At 40.9% G+C, this 26,997-nt stretch overlaps 1 protein-coding gene across 3 annotated transcripts in view; it reads right to left on the bottom strand.

The window, feature by feature from the left end:
- Positions 1–26,997, bottom strand: part of TJP2 (tight junction protein 2) — a 92,479-nt gene that overhangs the window by 21,553 nt on the left and 43,929 nt on the right. For all 3 annotated transcript variants that reach the window (XM_063295116.1, XM_063295114.1, XM_063295115.1), the window contains 4 exons: positions 15,023–15,076; positions 2,413–2,537; positions 1,428–1,530; positions 383–959 (listed from right to left, as the gene is read on the bottom strand). In XM_063295116.1, coding sequence (XP_063151186.1) covers positions 383–959; positions 1,428–1,530; positions 2,413–2,537; positions 15,023–15,067 — 850 coding nt within the window. In that variant the 5' untranslated portion in view covers positions 15,068–15,076. The remainder of the gene's footprint in view (positions 1–382; positions 960–1,427; positions 1,531–2,412; positions 2,538–15,022; positions 15,077–26,997) is intronic.

Below are 26,997 nucleotides of genomic sequence, written 5' to 3'. Positions count from 1 at the left end.
GGTTTTCATGGTTTATATTTTTTAATATAGCATGCCAAATTCAATTTTGCTTCATTCAGAATTTGAACTAAATTTGCAGATGTGTGGGTATATCTGCAGGATGTATCCAAAAACAGATATTAAAGAAATGAATCTCAACCTATTAATAACATAAAAGGATATAGCTACTGGTACACAGCAGACTTTTCCCACATGGTGCCATCTAGATGCATGAAACTACAACTTGCAATATCTCATTTAATTTGTCCTTCTGTAAGCTATAGATTGTCTTTTTTTAGAAGGAAAAATGGTAAAATATCAACAAAACTGATTTTTGCAATCAGCAATGGTAAGAAAACAAAGCAAAGGCACACATTTCTCCAACCTATATTTCAGAACTTGCCTTCATTTGATTTGCTTTTTGTGAGAAGAATACTAACGGGTGCAGTTGGCTTCTCCTGTGTTCTGTAGTCATATAGGCATTGCGATTCTGGTGAGCGACTGAGGGTACTCAGCCTATCTTTGCTACCACTTTTTGCTTCCCTCCCACGCTGAGGGTCAGGACGAGATCGCCAATCATAATCTCTTGGTGGACTCCGACCACCATCATACCCATAATCATATGCATCATATCTATCAACGCTCCTCCCTCTACTTCGGGGTTGTTGGTATTCACGGTCCAAGCTTCTCTCTCTATCCATGCTCCGGCCCCGACTTCGATCCCGGCTGAAGCTGCGTTCTCTGCTGTGGTTGCGCCCCCTATTGTGGGCCATTCGGTAGCCCCTGTCAAGATTGTCTCCCCAGCTCTGGCTACGGCCTGCATTTCCACTATGCCAACTCCTTTCACTGTAGCCACTTCGAGTGCTTCGACCATCAAACTCTGCATTATCATCCACGGCTTCAAAAGCTTTATAGCCATAGTCAAGGGACGGGCTTCGTTGAGCAGCAGTGACCTGTATCTTACGTGGTCTTTTCACAACCTATTTACAGGATATAAGAACAAGGTTGCCTTTTTAAAAATGAGTCAACCATTTTATAGTCCATTTTCAAAAACCTAGCATAATTAAGCCAAATTTGGATGCAATGTTGCATAGCACTTGGCCAAATTGGATTTTCTTAGCATATGGCTCATTCACACACAGCGTTAAAAACACCACCAGCAGGTCCCCAGATCATCGATGCAATAAAACTATGAGCATGGGCAGCACGTTCAATAACTTCCTTTTATATATGGAATGAACTATACCTGCAAGTGCTTTATGGACAACAGGATCATTCCTAAATAATAGAATAAAAGCCCCTCTAAAGGAGATTTTTTAATACTCCTAGGAAGCACTTGCTCTGCCAAACACTCATATTTCTCCATGAACACATAGTTGTATGCTCTCTCCCAACACTGCTCAACCTCTGTGGGCTTCTCTAACACAAATAAATAATAATTAACTTACAATGACGGCCACTTTCCCACTTTTTCTTAGCTGCTGCACAGCAAATGCATGGGCCACATTTTCCATGGGTGTGCCATTAACCATAATCACTCTGTCATTCTCTCTGGAAAAGAAGTGTATAATCAATTTTTTCTAAAAAAATAGCACCAACATTAATTTTATTCTGATTAAAAATACTGGGCTCTGCCTAATCCTGCCACAAGTGCAGCGTCCATGTAGAAAAAGACCCCATACAGTTGTTTACTCCTGTACTACTCCAGATTGTCCCCTTTGGCTTTCAATACCCAAAAAACAGTGTAGAGGAGGTGTGAACAGGCCACACATTCCTTTTACTTGGCCTACCTATTCTTGTGCACTGAGAAGGAGTGAAAAAGAGACTTGGACCTCTGTATTAGGGCACTTGGACTTACAGCAGAATTGCACTGAGCCTATTGGGTTCTGCTTACAAATATACACTTCCTACTTCATTGCAGGACTCACAATTGATTACTGCATGTAATTTAATACAAATAATATTTAATGATGTAAGCAGTGTTGGAGGACCATGCTTAAAATCTATGAACCAAATTACTCTGGAGGCAATCATGAAGCCAAACACAAGAGTAATGGCATTTTCCCATTTCTGTTCCTCAGTTACAATGAGGAAAATTGTATCATCATCATCCCCAAAAGTATTTTTATTTATTTTTGTATTACATTTATTCTCTGAAGAGGATCAGAAACAGACAGATGTTCCTGTATACTGCATCCAATGGTTGAACAGTATTTCTTCCCAAGTTTAAAATGCTCTATTGCACAGTTCTGCTAAAGGTAAGGAGAACTGGGCAGTAACCAGATTTATCATAATTACAGCAGAAATAAAATAAATAGCTACATTTGTTTGGGCAAATACTTGGAAGCCCAGGTTTAGAAATATATTTGCTTTTGCAAATAAATTGTCAAGGCAACACAAGAGAGAGGGATTAAGGTAAAGAAGCTTACTTACTGAAGTAATCCATCAGCTGGGCCACCTGCAAGGACATCAGAGACAATTATGGATGTTTCACCATTTTCAAAATGAGGGTTATCTCTGCCGCCAGAAACTGCAATGCCAAATCCTCGCTTTGAGTCCTGAAATTAAAAAAAAGCATACTACATGTTCAGCAAACAACCAAAATCATGTAGCAACCTGCCCAATTATATTCTATAATTCGGAAGTAATTAATGATAAATTAGAAAATGATAATCTCCATGACATTTTAGATCCTTTGTTTATTTATTTTACTGTGTTAGTATTTTACTCTTTCGTTCTTTTTTACTTGTCTTTTATCTTTGTTTACTCTGTTTCTCTAAAACAGTGTTTCTCAACCTTGGCAACTTTCAACTCCCAGAATTCCCCAGCCAGCCTTGGTTGAGAAACACTGCTCTAAAAGATCTAATAAAAAAGCAATGCACCCCCTCACCTATTAGCTTTAAAAAAAAATAAGGAAGATTAAACATTTTAAAAGAGCTTGGTCATGCTGGACAATGGCTTCTAGGCAAAACGTGGCAACAGCATAGACAACAAGATCCCTATGGGCTCCAAGAAGAAAAGATATATATATTATTCAGCATCTCTACCTGGAAGTCCTTTTAATGAGGGGACCAATTAATACAGCATGTAAGTCCCTATAAAAAGTACAGTGTAATAAGACTTGTTATATATTTGCTCAGGTTTAATGTCAATGCTGCCTACAGTGATAAAACCTGCATTGCAGGGTGATGGAGCAATCATGTAGATTTCTTACTGAAAGGTTGATTGTCTTACAAATCTCATCTATGCTGACCACGCTGTATGCAAGCCGATATTTTAAAAAACGTTTAAAGAGAATCAGAATTGGGAAGACCTTGGTGAAGGGATGACTCAAGAGCCCCTCTGAATAACTATCTTGGGCAGCACAGTATAGAATCCCTGACTTTGTGGCCTGCCAGAGACAGAAGGAAAGATTCATTTTCAGTCTTTCACTCCATCACTTCAGGAAGCCAAGGAGCACTGCTGATCACCCAAAGACTTGGCAAAGAGCTTTGAGTCTTCTACTTTCCTTCCACTCTACCTCTGTGCTCCTTCCATTAATTTATAGATGCTCTGTGTACCATAAATCCTCAAGAACCAGGACCATGTAGAATGAAGGTACACTTGTCATCCTTCCCTTCCCAACCTTATCCATTATTTGCCTTTGCCTACAGGCTTTCTTCTCCAGCCACTTTCTCTTTTTCTACCTTGTCCTTTCTTCTCCCCACCACTGTTTTTCACATATTTGCCAGCTTTTCAATTCCCCCTTTTCTTTCTCCCTCCTTCTCCCACTACATTCCTGATTCCCAAAGCTAAGGTGCTTACCCCAAACTCTCTGTTTCTACATCAAAGAGAGAGGCTTATTCTCTTTCCTAAAAACTGCATTCTACCTACTGTCTCACCACTGATCCCCAGAAATCAGTCACTGCTGTTCCCTCAATACTGCTGAAATTCTATTTCCTCACTGAATGCCATTTCTTCAATGATTGCTGCTTTCCTCTTCATCACCATTTCCCACTGCTTTCTGAATGTTTAACAGAGGCCTTTATTGCTTTCTTCCCAACACTGTTTATCATTTTAAATGCTATTTCTCCACTGAATGGGTACTATATTCTGCCTTATTCCCAGTTTCCATTGACATGTTTTCATTGTGTTGTTTCTTGATAAAATCTAACCTCTTACTTGGAAGTGTACTGTAGGTGGCAGACATTTTTGAGACTCATAATCATCCTGGGATGGGTATTTTTAAAATTCTCTTTAGTTAAAATTTTGCAATTGCATACTGCTCCCTGTTAGATAGTCCTTGAGGAATCATAGTACAGTAGTCAAAATTGGTATAATACTAACCTAGGACCATATTTTACGCATGTCCTGAAAAATATTGTGCTTCCCTACAGATTAGGGAATTGTAGGACAAATGAAAAATGTTTCTTACAGTGTGTACATGAGCAGTTACAGAATCTTGATTTAAGAATGATTTGGAACTACAGCAACAGAAGAGGGCTGTAGTAATGTGGCATTTAAGGCACTGAGCTACAAATTAAGAAGCCATCTGCCACAAACTCAGAAGATAAATCTAGGCCTGCCACTCTTTTTTTTTTCAGCCTCTGTATTCATAACTGGTACTTTACAGAGTTTCAAAACACTATCGTATAAATGGCAAGCAGTAATAGAAGCAAGGTGGGTTAAAGGAGATACTTGGTTTGATGCATGACACTTGAAAAACTTCTATAAAGCAGAAATTGTTAACTGCAAATCCTAAATAGGTACATCCTGGGCCTGCTAAAATTCTCCCATTAAGTAATATAATTAATACCATTAGAGTTACATTTGTTAATTAAGTTTTATGTGGTTCTTTGCTTTTTAATTGTGTGAAATAGAATGTGCACAATATTGCATGAGTGGACAGCCAGATTCAAATGGCCCATGCCTGGACCAAAACACACATGTTCCCACTGGATTTGAACCATTCGCATGTGGTCTCAGCATAAACCTGGAACTGGCATCTTCTAGGGCCAGGTTCCAGGGTGGGAGATGGCAGTGAAAAGGCAAAGTTGGTGGCAGTGAAGGGAAAAAAAGGGGAAGGCAGGCCCTAGGACAATGGGGCAGGTGGGTTGATTGGGGTATGCTGCGCTTGAATTCAAACAAGTAAAGGGGAAGGGAAGCAAGGTGCTGAAATGATTGGAAAAGGGATAAGAAGGGGATGTGGGCCATTTGTGTTATGCCACACTTGACTAAGTGTGGTGGCGGCATGTGGCCGTCGGCTGCTGGTCCCGTCTGGGATGAGAGGTGAGCGCCACAATACTGGGACGAATGCACCAGGTCTGACTGACCCAGCGGGTTCTTTTCCCCCAAAGAATGGCACAAACACAAATGGTTTCTCTTGGTGGGGGAAGTAGAGAGAGAACCCGAAGAGAGAGCGAGCGAGCTAGCCAGCCCTAACGGTCTCCACGACTCCCTTTTATTCAGTTACAAATCGCGTGACAATAGGTCACATGGTCACTTAATATTCATCAGTACATAAAGTTTGCCATATATGGTAATCCTTGGTGGTTTTCATTGTTCATTGGCTAAGCGTTCCCTGTGTGCTATGGAACGGCCCGAATATGTTTCCTTTCCTGTTTCCTGGTTCCCTGCTCTTTAGTCCTACCGCAACATCTCCTCTGTTTTTATTTTTTAGCTGAAACCGTCCTCTATCTCTTTGCGTGACCCAGGGCTCAGGACCCCACCAGGTCTAGGTCTTGTTGGTGCAAGAGAACCCGAGGAAGTCTGTCAGCTATCAAGGTCTCTTCGTCAGAGTCACTAGAATCTGAAAGGGTTAACAGGGAGCGTTTTTCGTTGTTCCGGGGAGAGGGGGAACCCATGCGGAACAGAACGTTAATTTTAGAAATTTCCGAATCAATTGAATTTAAACGAAATTTTAGAAACGACAGGAGTCTTCCAAACACACAGGGACCTATGGCACATATTAGCAGTATAATAACTATTGGTCCAGCAATTGCCGAAAGCAAAGTGGTGAACCAAGGAGATGTCGAAAACCAATGTTCGAACCAGGACTGCCGAACTTCTCTATCTTTTTTGCGGTCGGCAAGCCGGGTTCGTAGCTCTTTCATTGAATCAATAACAATGCCTGAATGATCAGCATAAAAACAACATTCCTCTTGCAGGGCCACACAAAGTCCTCCTTGTTTAAGAAGAAGGAGGTCTAAGCCCCGACGGTTTTGTAATACCACCTCTGATAAAGATGTGAGAGAGGCCTGAAGGTGGGAAATAGATTGTTCAATTTTTTCGAGGTCTTCGTCTATGCTTATCCGCAACGAGTGAAAATTTTTATTGCTGGTAACAATACCGGCAACACCGGTGGCCGCGCCGGCCACTCCCAGGCCCAATAACACAGATAAGGTAAGGGCTGTCACGACCTCTCTTTTAACCAACAAAGGGGAAGAAGAGAAGTGAGAAAGCAACTCAGGGTCAGAGTGATATATAACTTTCGGGAACAAATAAACCTGAATACAATAATGATCAGACTGTAAAAGGCTGGGGCCATACACACAGGCGGAAAGACCAAAAGAACAAGCCCAAATGGAATTATTTCCGGGAATAAAATATTGGTTAACAAAGAGGTCGGAGAAGTCTATTGTAGTGTTGGTACGATTCCACGGGAGCATCCACCCATAGGTTGGGGGTTGAAGAGAAACCCGTATGTTACATAGAAGGTCATAAGAACAGTGGTGAGAAAGATTGCTGGGGATGAGACCTAAACAGCAGCCCTGACCCACAAGTCCCGCAATGGTCTGTGAGGTGTTGCGCCAGCGACAGGAGGTGTCGGTCGTGCTGTTGGTGATGTTTTCAGTTGATCCAGCAGCTTCATAGAAAGGTGGGGTGGTGGTCAGACACAGCCAGCAAGAAGTGGTGAGATTGGGGCGCGAAGTATTAAGCATGGCATAAGAGTCATCCAGCAGTCGAAAAAGGGGGTTGTGACGAGGAGCTTGAGGTTTAATCAACGGGTTGGGGGGTCGGACGCGGTTAAAGCCAACCGGTGGAGACAGATCTGGGGTTGCAGAAAGCTGAATGGAAAAGACTTGGCCGTCGTCGCCGAGAGTGCTCCACTCGCGGCCCCCCCACCGCTGACCCGTTAGCCAGGAGCCGATAGGAAGCGCCTCACCCGCAGCAGTAAAGGTGATGTTCATCGGGTTTTTCCGCTGCCCACAACAATGCCAATCACGTGGACAGGACAAGGATGGACGTCCATGGCTACGAACTATCTTGACATAATCTGAAGTAACAGGGGGTGTCCAGTAAATGTCTCCGGTGGACACACATTGCCAATTGGAACAAAAATAATGGCCAGGCCCCCCGCAAAGGTTGGAACGAGTCGGCGTTGGTGGATGGCCAGGACAAAAATACAAGTATAATTTGGAGGCTCCTCGTGGGGATGGGGTGCAAGAGGACCCATCCCGAAAGGCGGTGGCGCCAGAGCCCATTTCGGCAAAATCAAAATGGAGAACAGGATACCAGGGCCATATCGTACGGTTGGAAACCTGGTAAAGAGGAACCCCCTGATAATCCCGCACCGTCCAGGTGTAATTAATTGGGCGGTGGGAGCTCTCAGCAGAGGAGCGGGGGCGGCGGTGCCGTTGACAAGGCAAAATAATTGTGCTCGCATCCTGGATGCGTGACACGGGGGGTTTTTGAAAATCAGGTGTAGGGGGCCCAAAAAAGCGAGGAAAACAGTGAGGATATAAATGATAAATTCCTAACCAATACAGAAAAAATGGAGAGAAAGGGGGGTGCGTCACCGAATGAGGGGAAAATAGATAGACATCCCAGTTTCCCTGTGTCATGGTACCATCAATGTTGAGCGCAACACCAGCGCAGGTATATTTCCCTACTGTTTGTGGCGTTTCTCGCACATGGAGAAACATGCGACAGGGAGAGTAGGAATAATCTATCCACACGTTCTCAATAGGGGGAAGGGGGCGGTCATTAAACAAAAATTGAAAGGAACAATGGTTTTGATAAGTAGCATAAAAAGAAAAAACAAGAGAAAAATTATACGGCACAAAGGCGGCTCGAGGAGTAAAAAGGAGAGCCAAACAGCCATAAGGGCCGATAAAACACAAAATACAGAAAAACATATTTTAAAGACTCGACAAAAAATTGTCTGGAGATTTATCAATCTGTGATTCAGACGGGGGTTGGAAATGACAAGGACGAACACAGCGGGCCGGGACCCACAAGGCTCGATCTGTTAGTTGAACCGCGGCGTAGCCACGTCCCCACGTGATCAGCTCCGCCGGGCCTTTCCACGTTGGATCGGGGGGTTGCCTGTAATAAACAAGTGGTCTAGAAGTGGGAACAGGTGGGCAAGAAAAATGGCGAGAGGCTGCTGTCAGAGGAGGGGTTCCAGTGAGGTTAAGAAAATTGAGGGTATATAAACAAAGATTTAAAACATCTTGCAGTGCCGGGAGGCAGGGGGGGGCAGGCCCTTTTTCCCCTATATAGCGATCTAGCGCCTGTTTTAAGGTATAATTGGCGCGTTCAACAACTGCCTGACCCTGACTATTAAATGGAATGCCAAACTTATGACAAATCGTCCACTGTGTACAAAAAGTGGCAAAGGCAGAACTGGTATATGCAGGGCCATTGTCAGTTTTTAACGTGGTTGGGCATCCCAGCACTGTAAAGGTCCGAATGCAATGATTTATGACATGTTTGGTGGTCTCACCCCTCTGGGGGGTGGCCATCATAAACCCTGAATAAGTGTCAATGGACACATGTAAGTATTTCCAGGGGGTAAATGGAAGATATTGGGTAACATCCATTTGCCAGGTTTCACAACTTTTAGTTCCTCTAGGGTTAACACCCTGAGGATATGCTCGGGCTTGTCGGCTGCAAGTCGGGCATTGTTGAACGATAGCGCCGGCCTCAGCCAAGGAAAGGCCGAATTGCTTAGCCAAGCATTTTTTATTTTGATGAAAATATTGATGACTTTCAGTTGCCGTCGGCAATTTTTGCCGGGGGGTTATGATGGTCACAGGAAGTAGCTCGCGACAAGCCAAGTCAGCGCGCTGGTTTCCTTCAGACAAAAACCCTGGAAGGTTTTGGTGGCTCCGAATATGAGCGATAAAAAAGGGGGATGATCGCTCAGTGACCACCCGCTGGAGCGACAGAATTAACGACAGCAGCCCTTCTTCGATGGCCGGAGAAAGATACGAACCAAAAATGTTCGAAGTAACATGAGCAACATATAAACTGTCGGTAATTATGTTAAGCGGTTCTCTTGTAAACAAAGTGAGAGCCAAAACCACAGCAGCTAATTCTGCCTTTTGGGCGGATGGCTGGGGTTGTGTTAAGCGTTTTTGCCATCCATCATCAGTTTGCCAAGCACAGGCACCAACGGCCTTGGTACCATCTGTAAAGACTGTAATGGCCTGGGCAATGGGGAATAAAACCAAAGGGTTTTGAAAGGTGATAGGAACAGTTTTCACCAGTTGTAATCGATGATCAGACGGGAGATGACAAGAAACTCTGCCACACCAGCCCTCAAGCGCGGCCTGAATATCATCTGAATTTTGATATAGGTGTTCCCAGGTGGTTAATTTAAAGGGAATAAAAATGACAAAGGGCTCTAACCCCACGAGGCTTTTCAGCCGGGCACGTCCCTTCTGACACAACAATGCCATTTGGGAGGCCTTGGTAACTATCGTAGTGCGCGGGGTGTTAGACAAATGGAGCCATTCTAGAATTATGACCCCTTTTTTGTTTTCTGGCTTCTCTGGGACCTGAAGCAAAATAGCCGTTAACAAAGATGGAGTAGGCAGTATGGCTAATGAAATAGGTAAGTCTTCTTTCATGCGATCAACCCATATAAGACCTAGGGCCTGGTTAACTCGTTGTATGGCCGCCTGGTGTTGTTGTGTCAAGGTGATTTTTTGGGCGGGGAGCTTAGAGCCAGCCAAGGCTTGAAATAAAGGAGCTAGCTCTTGTGTCGACAAGCCCAAATATGGGCGGACCCAGTTTAATGTTCCCAAATATTGTTGTAACTGAACAAGAGTGGGGTCCACAGGAAGAGTAATGTGAGGGACAGAAGGGCTGGCGGCTGACTGCAAGAGGCGGTGACCCAAATATTGAAAAGGATATTGAGACTGAACCTTTTCGGGGGCCACGTGGAGTCCACCTTGTGCCAATATGTGGATAAGCTCAGGAAGGGTCTGTTGCACGGAGCCTCTTGGGCCATCGGCTGCCACTAGAATATCATCCATATAGTGATAAATCAAAAAGGTAGGATGACTCGTGCGAAACGGCTCTAACACATGTGCGACAAAGGTTTGGCACATGGTGGGACTGTTGACCATTCCTTGTGGAAGGACCTTCCACTGGTATCGGCGGGTTGGCCTAGAGTTGTTTAATTCGGGCACCGTAAATGCGAATAAAAGGCGGTCTTGAGGGCAAAGGGGGATAGAGAAAAAACAATCTTTCAAATCAATTATTATGAGGTCATAGCTGCTCGGAATAAAATTAGGATTAGGGAGTCCACACTGCAGCGCGCCCATTGGTTGAAGAATGGCATTGACTGCCCGAAGGTCTTGAAGCAGTCGCCATTTTCCAGATTTTTTCCGTATAACAAAGATCGGTGTATTGTATGGGCTGGTTGAAGGCTCAAGATGAGACAGGGCCAATTGGTCGTCTACCAGTTTCCACAAGGCTCCTAATTTTTCCAACGGGAGCGGCCATTGATCCATCCATACGGGAACGGGAGACTTCAATGCCAATTGAAGCAATGGGGGCGTGGACTGGTGTTGTGTCATCATGGAAAATATAGAGAGGCATGAAATTGAGACAACAAGTCTCGGCCCCACAAATTAAAAGGAAGCGGGAGCACAACGGGGCGAATGTGAGCAGGGCGAGATGATTCAGCCGTTGAGGCCTGGAGCCAATCGGAACTAATTTGCGCCACCTGGGTGCCTCCCACGCCGTGCACGGATGGAGATTTTGAAAGGGGCCAATCGGTGGGCCAATCGTCCAAGCGAATAACCGACACGTCTGCACCAGTGTCAATCAAGCCTAAAAAAGGACGACCGTTTAATTGAACAGTCAACATCGGCTTGTGTTGGTCAACTGTTTGGCTTAGAGCCATTATTTCAGCTAAGGCTGGTAACAAAATAAGGGTAGCCACTATTGTCCCTTTAGACATGGAAAAACAACGATCTCCAATGCACACAATGGAGAGATCGTGTAAAGAGACATGATCATATAAGAAGGGTGTCGCCACCACTCCTTCTAATATAAGGGAGGCGTTCGGGATGATAAGGAGTGGGCGATAAGGTTGTAAAGGCTCTGGAAGTTCAACCACCAGAGGAATTGAGAAAACTAAACCAGGCTCATCATAAACAATAGATTGGGACAAATAAACCGGAAAGGATGTAGAGATAGTCTGTGGTGAGGCTGGAGGGGGGCTGCCTAGTTTTAAAGGCGTAGTCTCCCTTTTCAACAGCAAGGCGTCAGCCTTTGGCGTGGGGCTGGCCGAACGCCCCGCCTCTAGTTTTCCGACTGTGATTGAGGGGGAGGATTGGATCGACACTGGCTTGCCCAATGAAAACCCTTGCGACAACGAGGACAAACGGTCTTTGGCTTTCGGGCGACATCTTCTTTTTGGTTTTTGAACCCTCCTTTTTGAGCGCCCCCCCCCTGGAGCTCGACATTGAGATCTAAAATGGCCGGGCTTGCCGCAGTTAAAACAGTTGCCATTTCGGGGTGCAGAAGAAACCACAGCAGTAGAATTGAGAGCAAAGGCCAGTGCGGCAGTTTTATAGGACTCAGTTCCCACCTCTTGACAGGCGCGAATGTATTCGGCAATGTTTTGTTGAGTTACCGCCTGAAGAGGTTTTAATATTTTTTGGCAATCAATATTTGCATTAGCCACTGCCAGGCGTAGCAATAGTTCTGTCTGTGCCTGGGAATTATCGATCTGCCTATTAATGGCTTCAGTTAACCGATCGATAAAAGTGGCATAAGGCTCAGTGGGCCCTTGCAAAATTGAAGTAAAGGAGTGAGTGGGCTTAGTAGGGTCGGGAATGCGTTTAAAGGCAGTCAAAGCGGCTTGGCGCATGATCGCATATCCTCCTTGTCCCACAGTAATTTCTTGCTGAGGGGTAAGAACAGTGCCCTTGCACAAAAGGTGGTCCATAGTGACCCCTTGGGGGAGGCCAGCGGCCTGCGAAGCCGCAACAAAAAGATAGTAATCATTGTGCCATGCCGCCAATTGGGCCGGGGTAAGAAGCATTTGAGCAATGCCTCTCCATTCAGAAAACAGTATGTTGTGGTGGGCCGAAATGGTATCCAACAACTGGCGCGTATATGGGGAGGTCACACCATACTTGGTGGCTGCTATCTTAAGTTCTTTCAATAATTCCCACTCTATCGGAATATAATGGGGGGTTGCAGCCGCAGCGCCAGTGGGAATGTGCATAATCATGGGAAAACAAGAAAGATCATCAGAAGAGATCTTTCCGGCAGCTAATGCCGTCTGAAAGGCGTTTAATACGGGCTGTTGAGAATTCTTTGGGGCCGTGTTATAAGGCGGTGGTGCTGAGGGAACGGGTTCGGGGATGACAGGATATAACGAATCTTTCTTTGGTGTCTTAGGAGACGGTTCCTTTTGATCTAATGAGGCAGGTGAGAGCAAGTCTTCATCTTTATTTTCTTCCTTTTTCTTTTCTACCTCAGTGGTTGGAGTGTCAAAAGGATACAAGACATTAATGGCGGCCATTAGAGCACGCCACGTACACATGATGTTTGCCGGGGCCCTTGGGGACTCATGTATCCATTTTCCCAAACGCTCCCAAGTGGAGCGCTTGAACGTGCCCTCCGCTGGATATGCGGGGCAGTGTCTTTCTAAATAATTCAAAAAAGAGGTTATTTCTCGCTTTGAAAGCGGGTACACATTTGTGCCATTAACTCTCTGCAAACAATTTGCCTTCTTCACTAAAACGAGAAGTTCATCCCTATGCCTGAGTTGAACTTGGGAAAGTGAGGAGCCCATACTCACGATGCGCGTGCCTATTCCAGGTGCGTAGTACAGGAGTGAAGGAGGTGTACCTTTTGCCAAAGGTCACACCTTGAGAATCACGTCGGGGTCACCAGTTGTGGCCGTCGGCTGCTGGTCCCGTCTGGGATGAGAGGTGAGCGCCACAATACTGGGACGAATGCACCAGGTCTGACTGACCCGGCGGGTTCTTTTCCCCCAAAGAATGGCACAAACACAAATGGTTTCTCTTGGTGGGGGAAGTAGAGAGAGAACCCGAAGAGAGAGCGAGCGAGCTAGCCAGCCCTAACGGTCTCCACGACTCCCTTTTATTCAGTTACAAATCGCGTGACAATAGGTCACATGGTCACTTAATATTCATCAGTACATAAAGTTTGCCATATATGGTAATCCTTGGTGGTTTTCATTGTTCATTGGCTAAGCGTTCCCTGTGTGCTATGGAACGGCCCGAATATGTTTCCTTTCCTGTTTCCTGGTTCCCTGCTCTTTAGTCCTACCGCAACAGCGGCAGCAAAGGTAAGAGGAAGGAATCGCTTTTAGTTCAGAAAGGTAATAGAAGTTGTAAGCCTGTACCTGTTTCTGCCTTCCCAAGTCTCTGCATAAATAAAAGTTCCTCCTTCTAACCCTCCTTGTGACAATCTTACAATGGTATCAGTAAGAGAAAACTGTAGTCTGATATGTTGGATGTAATTATTTTTTAAAGTCTTCTTTTAGTTATGGAATTTAAACCTGGGTCATACGTTAACCAAGGGCCCATTTCAAACATTTCTGTTTTTGGAACGATCAGATGGATACTTTTCATTCAAGAGAGTAAAACTAATAGGTGGAAATATAATTATTTCAGTATTCTGTAATGTTCATGGCAGAGAAGTGGATAATTGTTCAGCATTTCTTGGATAATCTGTGCACAGCTCAGTTTTGAGGCCTCTGAGCAGCCCCTCCCTTCCATAAACTACACTGTGAAATCAGTGACAAGAAGATTGTTTGCACAAACAGCTTTATCTGCACACTGGAGGCCTTTACATGTGCTGCTGCTCACTAGATGGACAACAGCTGTACACACAAAAGCCAAATGCAAAGAGACAGACACTCTCTGCCCACTAACAGTGTATCCTCGCTTATGTCACAGTATAATTTATAGGAGGAAAGGGCTGCTCATGACCATTTTTTAATTTTATTTGTGCCTTCGTCTTGACTCCTGGTGACTGCCTGGACTAGTCCCTGAAGTTTTCTTGGCAAGATTTTTGTAAGTGGTTTGCCCTTGCCTTCTTCCTAGGGCTGAGAGAGAGTGACTGGCCCAAGGTCACCCAGCTGGCAGTGCCTAAGGCGGGAATGGAACTCACGGTCTCCCGGTTTCTAGCCTGATGCCTCAACCACTAGTCCAAACCGGCTCTCTGCTCACTACCACTGGCACATATCCTTCTTTTGCATTCCATGAATGGGATTGTTGTCCTTTTGCAGCATATGAAGATAACTTTGATGACTTTGGGGAACAGTAGCATTTCCAAGAAGTTCCATTTCAATATTGGAATTAAATACCAAGTGCTTTTCAATGCAATTCATAATATGTGCTGTCAGCTACAACAGAAAAATTAAAGAACGTGGACTGCTATGTACTCCAAAGAATATAATTTCTTCCAAAACATTTCCCTTCTTGATAATCAAAATCAAGCACTGGAAAAGCCCAGAGTTTTAGTGCTGACATTTTAAACTGTCCTCCTTTCTTGGGTTACAGACAACTGAACCTTTCAAAAAAGGTTGCTGTTATTTTTTGAATTCTAGGTATTTTTAACAGCTCCAGAGAAATGAATTGCTAGCATTATAAAGTAAATTATTGTTATAAAGTGAGGATTTTCTTTAAAAAAAATGTTTAAGCAGTATACTTAAGAGGGTTAAAATCATTTTGTTACTGAAAAGCAATTGTCATAAAAATTGAGACATGTCTTGTCTTAGTGATATGAGATATTCAGTGCAAAAAAAAGCAATTAGAAAATTAGAACATAAATGACTTCTTACCTTTTGTAAGGTCACTGTATACTGTTCCCATATGATCTCTTCCATGCCTGGGCCCTATTTATATAGAGAAAAACAACATCAACTGAAAAAAGGGACTCTTTCCAAAAGTGCTTCAGGGAGAAGAAATATTTTTACAATTATATCAGAGCAATATTTTTAAAACCAATCTTACTGAGCAAAGTTCTGAGTAAAAACAAAACAGGTACTTTCTGAACTAATGTTAGCAGAAAATACACATGGCTGCTTCTCTATTTTCATATTTTAAGTTTGTAAAATAGGTTGTAAAGGAAGCAGCCAAATCTTAGAAATTTACTTCTTTTTTTAATCCAGGTGCAGGCAAATGTCTACATAGGGCCATTGTCTCCAACGAATCATAATGATATAATACAATAAAAACAATGATATATAGATTCTCTATCCTCTTCACAGACTTAGCCAGAAAACTACGAGGGTTGACAAAAATAAACCTGAACAGACCCAAACAACTTTAATGGTGGAGAACAAGATCCCTCCTTAGACCCTGAAGAAACTATTGACAAATCAAATTAGATGAATATATTACATTTATTTATGAATTCCTTCCCCTTGGACTTTCAAAAACACGTTATAAAATAAAAATCTAACTAAAAATTAAACCACCACCAATTCAAATAAAAAATAAAGCTAAAAGTATAGAACAACAGAGTAATGCAATTAACATTAAGGGTGCTTCCAAACAAGGCTTATCATACAATTGCTGTCTTGTTCACAATATTATAGAGCTGTCCAAGCAATGTCATTTTTCATTTGCAACCTTTCCTGTGTCTTCCCACAACTCTGAATGGAAAGAAATGAAGGCGTTATGACGTCAGGAAGCCCTCTGGAGCTAGACAACAAGAAAAGGCTATTCCAAGCTCAAGGCCTGGTGAAATAAAACAGACTGCAACCTAACAAAATATCTCAGATGTAGGGGGCTGAGCAAACCATCAAGGCAATGTTGTTGTTGCTGTGATTGTAGTCTGTTTGTCAGGCTACACGTGACTCACTACAAACTTCCAGTCTACATTCTAACAACTGAGAAGTGGGTCTCTGTCATGTTTGCTCTCAAATCAAATTACCCAGCTCCCCCTCCTACTAGATATTGAAAAGGTTTAGTCTTCTTAAAATAAAGGGAGAAGTCCATGAACCCCAGCTAAGAGTAAGGTTCTGTCTCCCCAACAATCTCTGAATTAACAGTTGTAATCTTGCAGGAAATCTGGGAAGTCCAAACTAACTGATTAGGAGGAACATTTTCTTCAGAAAACAATTTCTATAAAAATAGGTAAATTTTTTAGCCAGAAATTTTCAGAAATTGTTATTCCTTTTTGCGATGTGGTGCTAAGTCCCATGTTCTGTGTTTCCCATGTACAAGTTATGAAACTGAATACTAGATATTAGCCTTTGTACATATGTCAGGTTACATTCATGTAGCTGAGTCTTTTCCTTTAGCATCTTCCTGTGATCTGTATTATTTTGTACTTGCTCCTTGTGATCTGTAATATTTAGACAGTGAGTTCTTCATTTGTAGCAGATCCCAGCCATTTTGTGGTCTGTTCATAGCGTTATATGGGGTGAGGTGCACTTTTAATGCGTTATTCACCCCATTAAGTTCCCCTCCAAATCTATTTTGGCCAAAACATGAAGCAACAAAGATGCTCCAGTTTTCAGTTCAGGCCAATCATGACCACCCCCATAAACAGTGTAGCCAAATTTCCAGGTCACAAAACAGGTTTTTTTTTGGTACACGCCCCTAGTTATTTTAGATACTTCAAAGTGGCACCAGATCCACCGTTATTTTCCTAACACAAAGATAATCAGTACAGTTTCATGAATCATGGGGAACTAATTAAAACCAGGATCAGATTCTTAGCAAGTGATTTGATACAATGTCTCATCTTGGGATAAAATACCCATCATAAATTAAGAGAGCAATTAAGATGTTTTATTTTATATACATCCTAAGGGAACTACTTAAACCATCCCAAATATTAATTTTTGATTATTAATGCTGATATCTTTAGACATATTGACCATCAAAAAAACTGAGAAGAGCTTAAAATCAACAGGATTTTTAAAGGAAACATGACTGTGAAAATCAGGACAGATGATAACTGTAAAATCACTCCCAAAATGCTCTGGATTGAGCATCTCCTTGTTGAATCATGTACCAGCAAAATTACTTTTCAATTATTCCCTTTGATGACCTCTAACATCAAAATGCTTTTGTTTCCTGAGACACATGCAAACAGACAAGTACAGTGTGCAAACTGACCGATGTGGGTGTTTATTTTCATGCATCCACATAATGTGAAGGATACACATTCAGTATTTCAAGTACTTAAAAATATTTTATTTGTGAATGAAACTACTACAGTAATTGCTCTATAAGTAGATAAATTAGAATAGCATTTGTTTCTGGGAAGAAAGCAGAAGAGATTAATGTTCCTTGAAATTACATATAATCAAATTGCTATAAATGAAATCAAATGTTTTTCCTGCTTTTGAAGAATGGATTAATTAAACAATAAGTGACTATCTCTAGGAGCTGCATTTTGTAGAGAACAGAATGTAGTATTTACAAAGTATTGCAAGCTCACCTTGGGAGTCCCCTAAGCATAAAAGCCATCTGTACTATTCTAAATCTCTAACTCATAATCTCTTCTTTAACGTTATAAAATTTACATCTGTTTGCTTTGCAAAATACTGTCAAGGCCAACAGATTAATGGAAGGACCAAAATGAGCATGGGGGTTGGGCAAGACCACAGATTTTATAAATCTCCCTCTGAAAGACAGATTAAATTCTCTCTCTCAAAATTCTAACTATATTAGGAGCCAAGACACCGAGGGCAAAGGATGCATGGAGGATGCAAATGTATCAAGAGATGACTTAAATCAAGTAGTAGCTACTTATTAGAAGTTATTAATGTATCACTTGGAAAAATGCAAAAAGATAATCACAATACATTAGTTATTACATTATTTATGCAATTACACAGTTGAAAAAATTACTAATAACTTACTTCTTCAGCAAATTGAGACAAATACCTTAATGAAGTACCATTCTTTAATTCAACAATCTTCCCAGGGAGAATTATGCACAGATTTCATCCTACCCAGTTCTAATTAAATAGTGCTTTTATAGGATCTCTTACAGTGAACTCTCTGAATCTCCCCATAAACACTTTACAAGCATAAAGATCAAGAAATATCCTCCAATGCAAGCTAGTTTATTCATATTTTAAATTTAAAAACCTTTCCGTGTACTAGGGAATGGGAAAAATAATAAATCAACTTGCATGCCCTTTTAAGATCTTCAATTTTTCACAGCATGTAATCACATTCACTATGCTTTATCTTTGTTGTGGCAGGCTGTGATCTGTTAAGAGTGTGTGAACTTCCCAGTCTTTTTATCAATTTTCATCATTCAAAAATGGTTATGGAATTCTACTATAATAGCAGTCTACATACTCAGCCAATCCTGCCACTCTTTCCCATGGTAATATACAGAAGTCCAAATACATAAACACAAGAACAATACTACTTCCAAAAGCAATGTCACATTTAAAATGTTGAAAGCAGTCCAGCACAGCCTATTTCAAAGTTCTCATTAAATAACCTTTCAGGCTGAGTGTTAAGCTAACATCAACATAGGGGCTGCTCTTCCTCTGCAAAGAAAAGCAAAATAGTGTAGGCAATGTGCAGTTCTGGAAATATGGGTACAAGATCTGGAGCAGCATGCAGGACACAAGCTTTGGGTATTGGGATGCAGATTATAGAACTCACTGCAATTCCATCAGCTTCCCCAAGCATAGCTTTTAAGCAGCCAATTCCAATTTGGTGTCCTTGCAATGTGTTAGGTATATGAAAGCTAAGATGAATGACTTCTGGATGGCAAAGACTAGGGAAGCTGCTATAAAGCTATGAAAGGTGGGAGGACAAAGATTTGTATGTAGATAACTGCTTCCCTCTAACCTTCTTGCAAACCCTAGGTCATCCATAGCAACCTATTTCAATTACTCTTTCTTTCACCGAGCAGTGATGTTGAATTCAATTCCTTTGCTTTTTCCTAATGAAAAAACTCTCTTTTGGCATGTTAATCAACCAATCAGCTCCCAATATGTACGCAAAACAGGTATAAATCAGAAGCTCAATGCCCCACCTTTTAAAGTTCTTTCAAAGGTTACATGGAGAAAAACATCCTACATGTATTTACATGTAGTATTTATTTATTCATTTATTTATAAAATTTTGTCACCGCCCATCTCCCCCCACAAGAGGGACTCCGGGCAGTTTACAATAAAAATAATCAATTAAAACAATGACCATAAAATATAAATACAATATATAAAATATAAATACAATTATCAATAAATATAAAAATAAGAATAAAATCCAAGTGGCAGAAAAGTCTAATTTCAGTCCATGTGTGTGAGGAGCCCTCTAAGGCACTAGCCAACCCCAAGTGTAACTACTCCCCTTCCCCACACCAAGCAAGGTGGCAGAGCCAGGTCTTCAGATTCCTCCAGAAGGTCAGGAGCGACAGGGCTAACCTCACCTCCAGGGGGGCAGGATGTTCCAGAGGGCGGGAGCTACTGCAGAGAAGGCCTGCTTCCTGGACCCCGCCAAAAGAAATTCTCATACAGACGGTGTCCGCAACATGCCCTCTCTGGATGATCGGGTGGGACGGGATGATCTGATGGGGAAGAGGCGGTCCCTCAGGTAACCTGGCCCCATGCCATGTAGGGCTTTAAAGGTGACAACCAACACCTTGAATTGGACCCAGAAGCAAACTGGTACCCAATGCAGCTCACGGAGTAGGGGTGTTATATGTGCCAATCTAGGGTCACCAAAAATAACCCGTGCAGCTGCATTCTGTCCCAGCTGTAGCTTCCGGATATTCTTCAGGGGTATTGCCATGTAGAGTGCATTGCAATAGTCTATATGTGAGATAACAAGGGCATGGGTGACTGTTTGAAGGGCTTCCTGATCCAGGAAAGGGTGTAACTGGCGCACAACACGAAGTTGCACAAAGGCCCTCCAGGCTACAACTGCCACTTGCTCTTCAAGCAGGAGCTATGAGTCCAGGAGGACCCCCAGATTCCACACTGGGTCTGTCTGGGGCAGTGCAACCCCATCCAGAACCAAAGATGACAATGTCTTGGATACAGAAGAGCCATTAACCCACAGCCACTCCGTCTTACCACAGTTCAGCTGAAGCCTGTTGTTCCCCATCCAGACCCCTACAGCCCCAGGCACCGAGAGAGGGCAGTCATAGCATCACTTACCTCACCTGGGATGGAGATGTACAATTGAGTATCGTCAGCATATTGATGATACCTCATCCCATGGTGACGGATGATCTCTCCCAGTGGTTTCATGTAGATGTTAAAAAGGAGTGGAGAGAGAACCGAACCCTGCAACACCCCACAAAGGAGGGGCCGAGGGTCGGATCTCTTGCTCCCGATCACCACCAATTGGGACCAGCCCTGGAGGAAGGAGGTGAACCAGTGCAAAACCACGCCGCCCACCCCCAACTCCCTGAGCCACCCCAAAAGGATACCATGGTTGATGGTATGTACATATGGAAGGTGATAGGACCAAGTCAAATCATACATTATCCAAACTAGTTCCTAGGTGCATTATCTGATCAGGTAACTAGCTGACTCATTTCAGTGGTGCAGAAGATTGCAAATCAGTTTCTGCTAACACATTTTGCTCACAAAAAATGTCTTCAACATTACATTTCTCATAAGAACAGTGACACGCTCAAAAGATTATATTTATCATACTATTACTAAATTTTCATTTTCCAAGAGCTTCACCTCAGCCTACATTTTTCATTTAAGACAGGACTGAGAACAACAAAGGTGGCTTACTCATACTTTGAGAGGCAGGCAAATGGCTGCTCTCTACTACAGTTAAAGCAAATTACTTTACATGTACAGTACTTTGCAGTGTCAAAATTGGAGCCGGAATGCAACATAAAACAGCAGAGTTGTGCTATAAGATTTCATTATTAGTTCTTAATGCAAAATAAGTATTTCTTTGTGCAATGGTTATGCTGTCCAAACCTCTCCTTCCACAGGGCCTGGATTAGAAAGAGCTGATATAAAAACGTAATGCAGACTGTACTCAAAAGGCCTTCATTATATTGAACACATAAAAAACCTAAATGGCACTATAAACAGGCTTGTTGAAAAGAATTACAAAAGAATGGTGGCAGGGATAAAAGTTTTTTGAAACTGAAAAGAATAGTAATGGGCCAGTTTATACACTTACAGCACAACCCTATGCGCATATAGTCAAAAGTAAATTCCAAGATTAACTGACTCTCGCAATATCAGGCCTCTACAGATTTTATGTTGTACGTTGCTTAATTTTACTTATTTTTAAATAAGAATTTTAATTAAGTTTAAAGCAAAGATAAAAACTACAAAAAAGAAAAAAACTACAAAAAGAAAAAAAGAAAACTAAAAAAGTAAGAAACACAAGAAAAAGAATTTTAAAGATTACATAAAGAAGTGACTTCTGACTTTCAACAAGAATATACAGCAATTTCCATAATGAATCCCTTACTCTATATCAAACCAAGATCACATTATTTCTATAAATCACCTATTTATAGGTGATTTATAGAAATAATCATCAGCACACATAGAAATCACTAAATATTTGCTCCTTCCCCTTATATTAATATCTATATATCTATATCTATATCTATATCTATATATATGTCTAAACCAGCTTCTCTCCCCTAAACATAACCTTTATTCAATTATTTCCTTCCTAACACTATTCTATATATTTCTGTCTACTATAATAAAATTATAAAAACATATAAATCATCTACTTTTATCATTAATAAAACTACAACAATCTTAACCCTATTAAAGCCAAGCAATTATTATAATTGTCAATCCGATTAAGCATTCTTAATATTAATTTTTTTATACTTAATACTACAACAATCTTAACCCTATTAAACCTAAAACCAAGCAATTATTATTATACCTTATAGATACCTTATAAATCTTGAAAAGCAAACAAACCTTAAAAAGAAATCAGTAAATCTTAATCCAAATCATTAAAAAGACATAAAATCATAAACCTCATTGTCAATCTGATTAAGAATTCTTAAATTTTTACCCCACCTCGAAATATACCAAGACATTTACAAAGCTCCATTTTACATACAAGGTATTTTTCATACAAAGATCAAACAGCCCAACTGCCCCCTTAAAAACTCAGACTTCACAGCAAAAAAAACTCCCACAAAGCAAGTTCTTTTCTCTCCCATAACATTTCCTCAGAAAGCCATTACAATGCCCCCCCACAACTTTCTTAGTAGTCTTCAGCTCAGACTGTTGCTTTAACCACTTCAGCACCAAAATGAAGTCTTCGCCTGGCATTACTTCAATCTCACTGTCAATAGAAACATCTCCATCTTTACCAAAATCTCCATCTTCCTTCATATCATCTTCAGCCAGATGACACACTTCAGAAATAGTATCTTCTCCAATGTCCCATATATTCTGCAGAATAGTTTGATGGTACTCTGAGAGAGTCTCTTTGAAGGTCTCCTTAAGCTCACAACAAAGCTCTGAAAAAATCTCCTTGGAATCCTCCATGTTTCAGGCAGTTGATTATGGCACCCCCTAGATACTTAATTCACACAGATAGGAGTTAATGAAGTAATAAAAAGCTTCCAAATGAAATTGGCAAGAGAAAGTGTGCTAACAAGCAGGTCCCAGAGAAAGTGAACATAAAACTGAAGATTCAAAACAGCAAATCCAGCATGCAGGAAAATATTCAATCCTTCAAACTCAGCACAACAATAATGACAGGAAAACAATTACATATTTTCAGTCGTCCTTAATCTTTAAACGGGAAAACAAGCCAAAGCTTTAAAAAAATTTAAAAATTTAATCCAGAAATAATGATAAGCACCAAGAGAGCCTCTCTTGGGGTACATAAAAGACTTAATATATAATATATATATTAATATATAAACTGGGTGGTTTAGAAATGGGGTGGCTCGACCTACTGTCCCTTTAAGGCTACGAACGCAGCTTGGAAATGATGGTATCCCCATCTCCCATCTTCTTACTGGATTGTCGCGAATGCTGCAATTCTCTGGTTGCAAGATGGCATTCAGGAGAGCAAATGGGGTGATCCCAAACTTTTTCTTTCATGAAAAAGCTCTGGGCTCCAGGAAAAAGCCAGCCCAAGCCCCCAAAAAAGCACGCATTGTCAGCTCTGTCCGCAGAGCCCGCAGACACAGCTGCTCAGTCAGCCATGTTCCCACTGGAAGTCACTTATTTAGTTATATGTTGTTGATAGGATTTATAGGGTCTGATTTATCTGGGTATTTTTAATTGTAAAATGAAAATGTTTTGTATTTACCTGTTTTGTACTCCATTATTCTTTTAATGTTAGAACTACCTAGGCTTTAATGTGTCTACTTTGTATTTTCATATATTCAAATTCAATTGACATCCCTGTATTTCTGTTCTGCTCCTGGTTTTTAAGTGTGATACAAATATCATTATTATTAAAATATAATAAGATAGCCGTTTTAATTATCCCACGTCCATGTCTCCTAAATGTGAAAGCTACTTCCACAAAAGAAATGTATTTTTCAGGGACATATATTTGGATGCTACAGGAAGGCAGACAATAATGCTTTGGGATCCATCAGAAAAGCAAGAAAAATAGAAGTATCAGTCCTTACAGAAATAAAGACCATACATTTGCATGCAGCATTATAATCAAAATAATTTAACCTAGAGATTGTCTTATATTCTTTAGATATTCATCAGCATAGCAAAATGAATATTGGAAATGACGTATTTTGAAACCATTCACCTTCTCTTCCAGTTTCTACTTTTATACAAGAACTGCAAGTTACTTGACACTCAGTTATTTCCCTCTTAAATATTTTCTTTTCCCTTCAATTTATTTCTTACTATTTCCTCTGAATTAAAAAAATTCCTGTTTTCAAAGCTTCATTTTACAGAATGGTGTCAAGCATATTTTCCTTTTGTCTTCAGGTTTTGCGTTTTTCACTCATGTGTTTTTATATGTATTTGGAAATGGGATTTGAGTGTCTCCCTAATTTAAATAGCTTGTGCATGTACAAAAATGTATCTGAAACAAAATGGTTAACATATGACAGAGATAGATAAATCTTTTAATCTACCGTTGAATTGTACACAAATGCCCATATCTCCAGTGACAATGATTTTTTGAATGAAATCACTGGTCAGCAGAAACTGAATTGTCACAGGTGCTCTTTGGTATTAAACAACAGCAGATCTATAAATTAGTTTCCACTAGAGGGTGGCATTAAGCAACTATTTGCCAATCTTCTGCACACAATGCAGGGAATCAGGTGATTGCAAAAAAAGTGCAAAAAAGCCATTCTCTTTTTAAACATACATATTGGAAATTACATGTAAACTGGAATAGAAAAGCATTTCAGTTCATACTTTCCACAAACTTTATAAAAGCCAAATGCTAGTGAACATCAAGTATTTGCATTTTTAGAGCCATGTTATCAAGCATTGAGAGCATCATGCAAAACTTTACAGAACAGATACACCAAATGCAAATTCTCTCAAAGGAAGTTTTTGAAGTTATTTAGTAGCCAATTAATTACCTACACAAGGAGTCAGGTGAATTTGTCTTAGAAGCAAGATCACAGTATTGGGGCCACCACGAAGAATGGATCTTCTTGTACTCAACAGCTCAAGATGTAATGCTGTGCAAGTAAAAAGAATTCCTAACACTGATCTTTGCATTTGGGCAGGAATGAAGACACTCCTCGGAAGATCTGTTCCCAAGTACCAATAGCATAAAATAAGCAACCAGATATGATGCTGGCTACCAGCTTGGTTGGCTTAAAAAAACGGTTGGACCAATTCATGGAAATCATGGGGATCAGTGGCTATTAGCTTTGATGGCAGTGGAACTGCCTCTGGAGACCACCTGCTGGGAAACCACTGCAGTGGGCTTCCTTGTGCAGTTGGTTGGCCACTGTAAGAACAGAGTGCTAGATGAGATGGGCCAGGGGTCCAATCCAGCCAACCACTGCTTATGGTCTTATGTAACAAATATTTACTTAAATGTTTTTCAAAGATGTGGCTGGAAAATTTTCCACTGCTTTATTTTTCCAAAGAAAAATTTCCAGCATCACATCACCAATTTGTCATTTTATATGCACATTGGACTAATGTGCATAGGCTAATTTATATATGGCAACTTCCTATTTCCTTTGTGAGTTTCGCAGAGCAAACTGAAAATTGTTCTATGTAGATTAACTCATCAACATCTGCCTAATGTGCACAGGATTATTTTTCTGAAAAACACATCACTGGGAGCTTTGTGATTAAGGCTGCAACTTTGCTTAGAGTAGGTCTTAGTGACCTCAGTAGAATATAATTCTGAGTAGTCATGCACAGGAATGTATTTTTAGTATTCCCAGATAAGTATAACATAATCTACAATGCTGCTTAAATTCTCCACTCCTTCAATTCATTATTGTCTAAATTATTAATCCTTGTCTTGCCTCAAAATAAATCATATCCTTCATGTTCAGTGCACTAGATTATTCATAATGCAAGAGTACAATTTCACCATTCTCCAAGAACAATTCATCTAAACTATTAATGTATCTCAGCCAAGAACAGCTAACACCTTCAGGAAGGAACAGCTGTAATTTAAGAAACTGCAGGCCTATATATTTCACCAAACAGAAACTGAATGTCAAAACAGTCTCATGAGGAATAACTACCAACTTCCCTGCTCTTATCTGGTTCCTCCTCTCTGGCCTCCTGCAATTTTATTCTCACTCTTAGAAAGATACGCTTTGAGTAACCAAATACATTTCTATATAATCGACCTGTATCTTAGACAACTATCCGAAGCCCATCATCTCTAGCAAATCTAACTCATCAAGAGGAATACATTAGAGAATAAGCGGCATTAACTGCATTTTCACAGAGGATATACTTTGATTTAGCAAAGCAAAACAAAAAACCCAAAATAAAACAAAACAAAAAGCCCACCAACAGCCAAACTAGTTGCTCAAGGCTATGTTTTAACAAAGTAATGAATTAAAAAAAAAATCTTCACCCTGGTTGGAATTTAATGAACCAAAAATAATTTCTCACATATGGTAAGGGAATGCCTATGATGAAAACTAAAACCCAGCAGGCTAATGTTGTAGTCCTAAACATACACCAACAAGAACCTGTTTAAAGGTAAAAAGGAAGCAGTTCTGTAATGCAAATTACTTCCATGATATGTATTGATGTACACACACACACACACACACACAATTATAAAGGAACAGTATAAAGAACAGCAAGTCTAGCAATAAATTGGATAAAAGATAGATGTTTTGGCTGGAATGAAAGGAAGATCTTGCACTTTCTTCCTTCTATGTTAAACAGTAGTTGCTGGAAAGATGGGATATTCTATTGTACTCATATCTGTTAATGCATTTCCTATATACCTCTCTATTTAGATTGTAAAGCAAAATCATAGCTAAAACTGGCTATTGGTTTAATCCAGCACAGAATGAATGAATATATTTACTAGAAAGTAGGTCACACTGAACACTATGAATTTACTTCATAAGAAACATTCCTACCAGTCTAGTGCAAATTCAACAGCATTTTGATCTAACTACTAATTCCTTTTCTTTATCACCTCTTAAAGAATCACTTGGTGTTTATTTATATGAAGTGTGTGTTATTCCAGGGATAAACAACTTGTTTGATATGTAGATACTCTCACAAAATGAGTGCCATGGGGCTGTTCTAGACCAAGTAGTCCCTTAAGATGTACTCTTTCACTCCAGCTTATCTTTGTCATTGGGGGGGGGGGGGCAAGTGGGCGCACTTCGAAACAAAGCACTGGTAGCTGTCACTCAGTCTTTTTATTTACTACAAAT

Source organism: Candoia aspera, chromosome 2 (genome assembly GCF_035149785.1).
Source record: "Candoia aspera isolate rCanAsp1 chromosome 2, rCanAsp1.hap2, whole genome shotgun sequence".
Lineage (NCBI taxonomy): Eukaryota > Metazoa > Chordata > Lepidosauria > Squamata > Boidae > Candoia > Candoia aspera.
The sequence above is the reverse complement of the archived record's forward strand: the minus strand, read 5'-3'. Positions and strand labels throughout refer to the sequence as shown.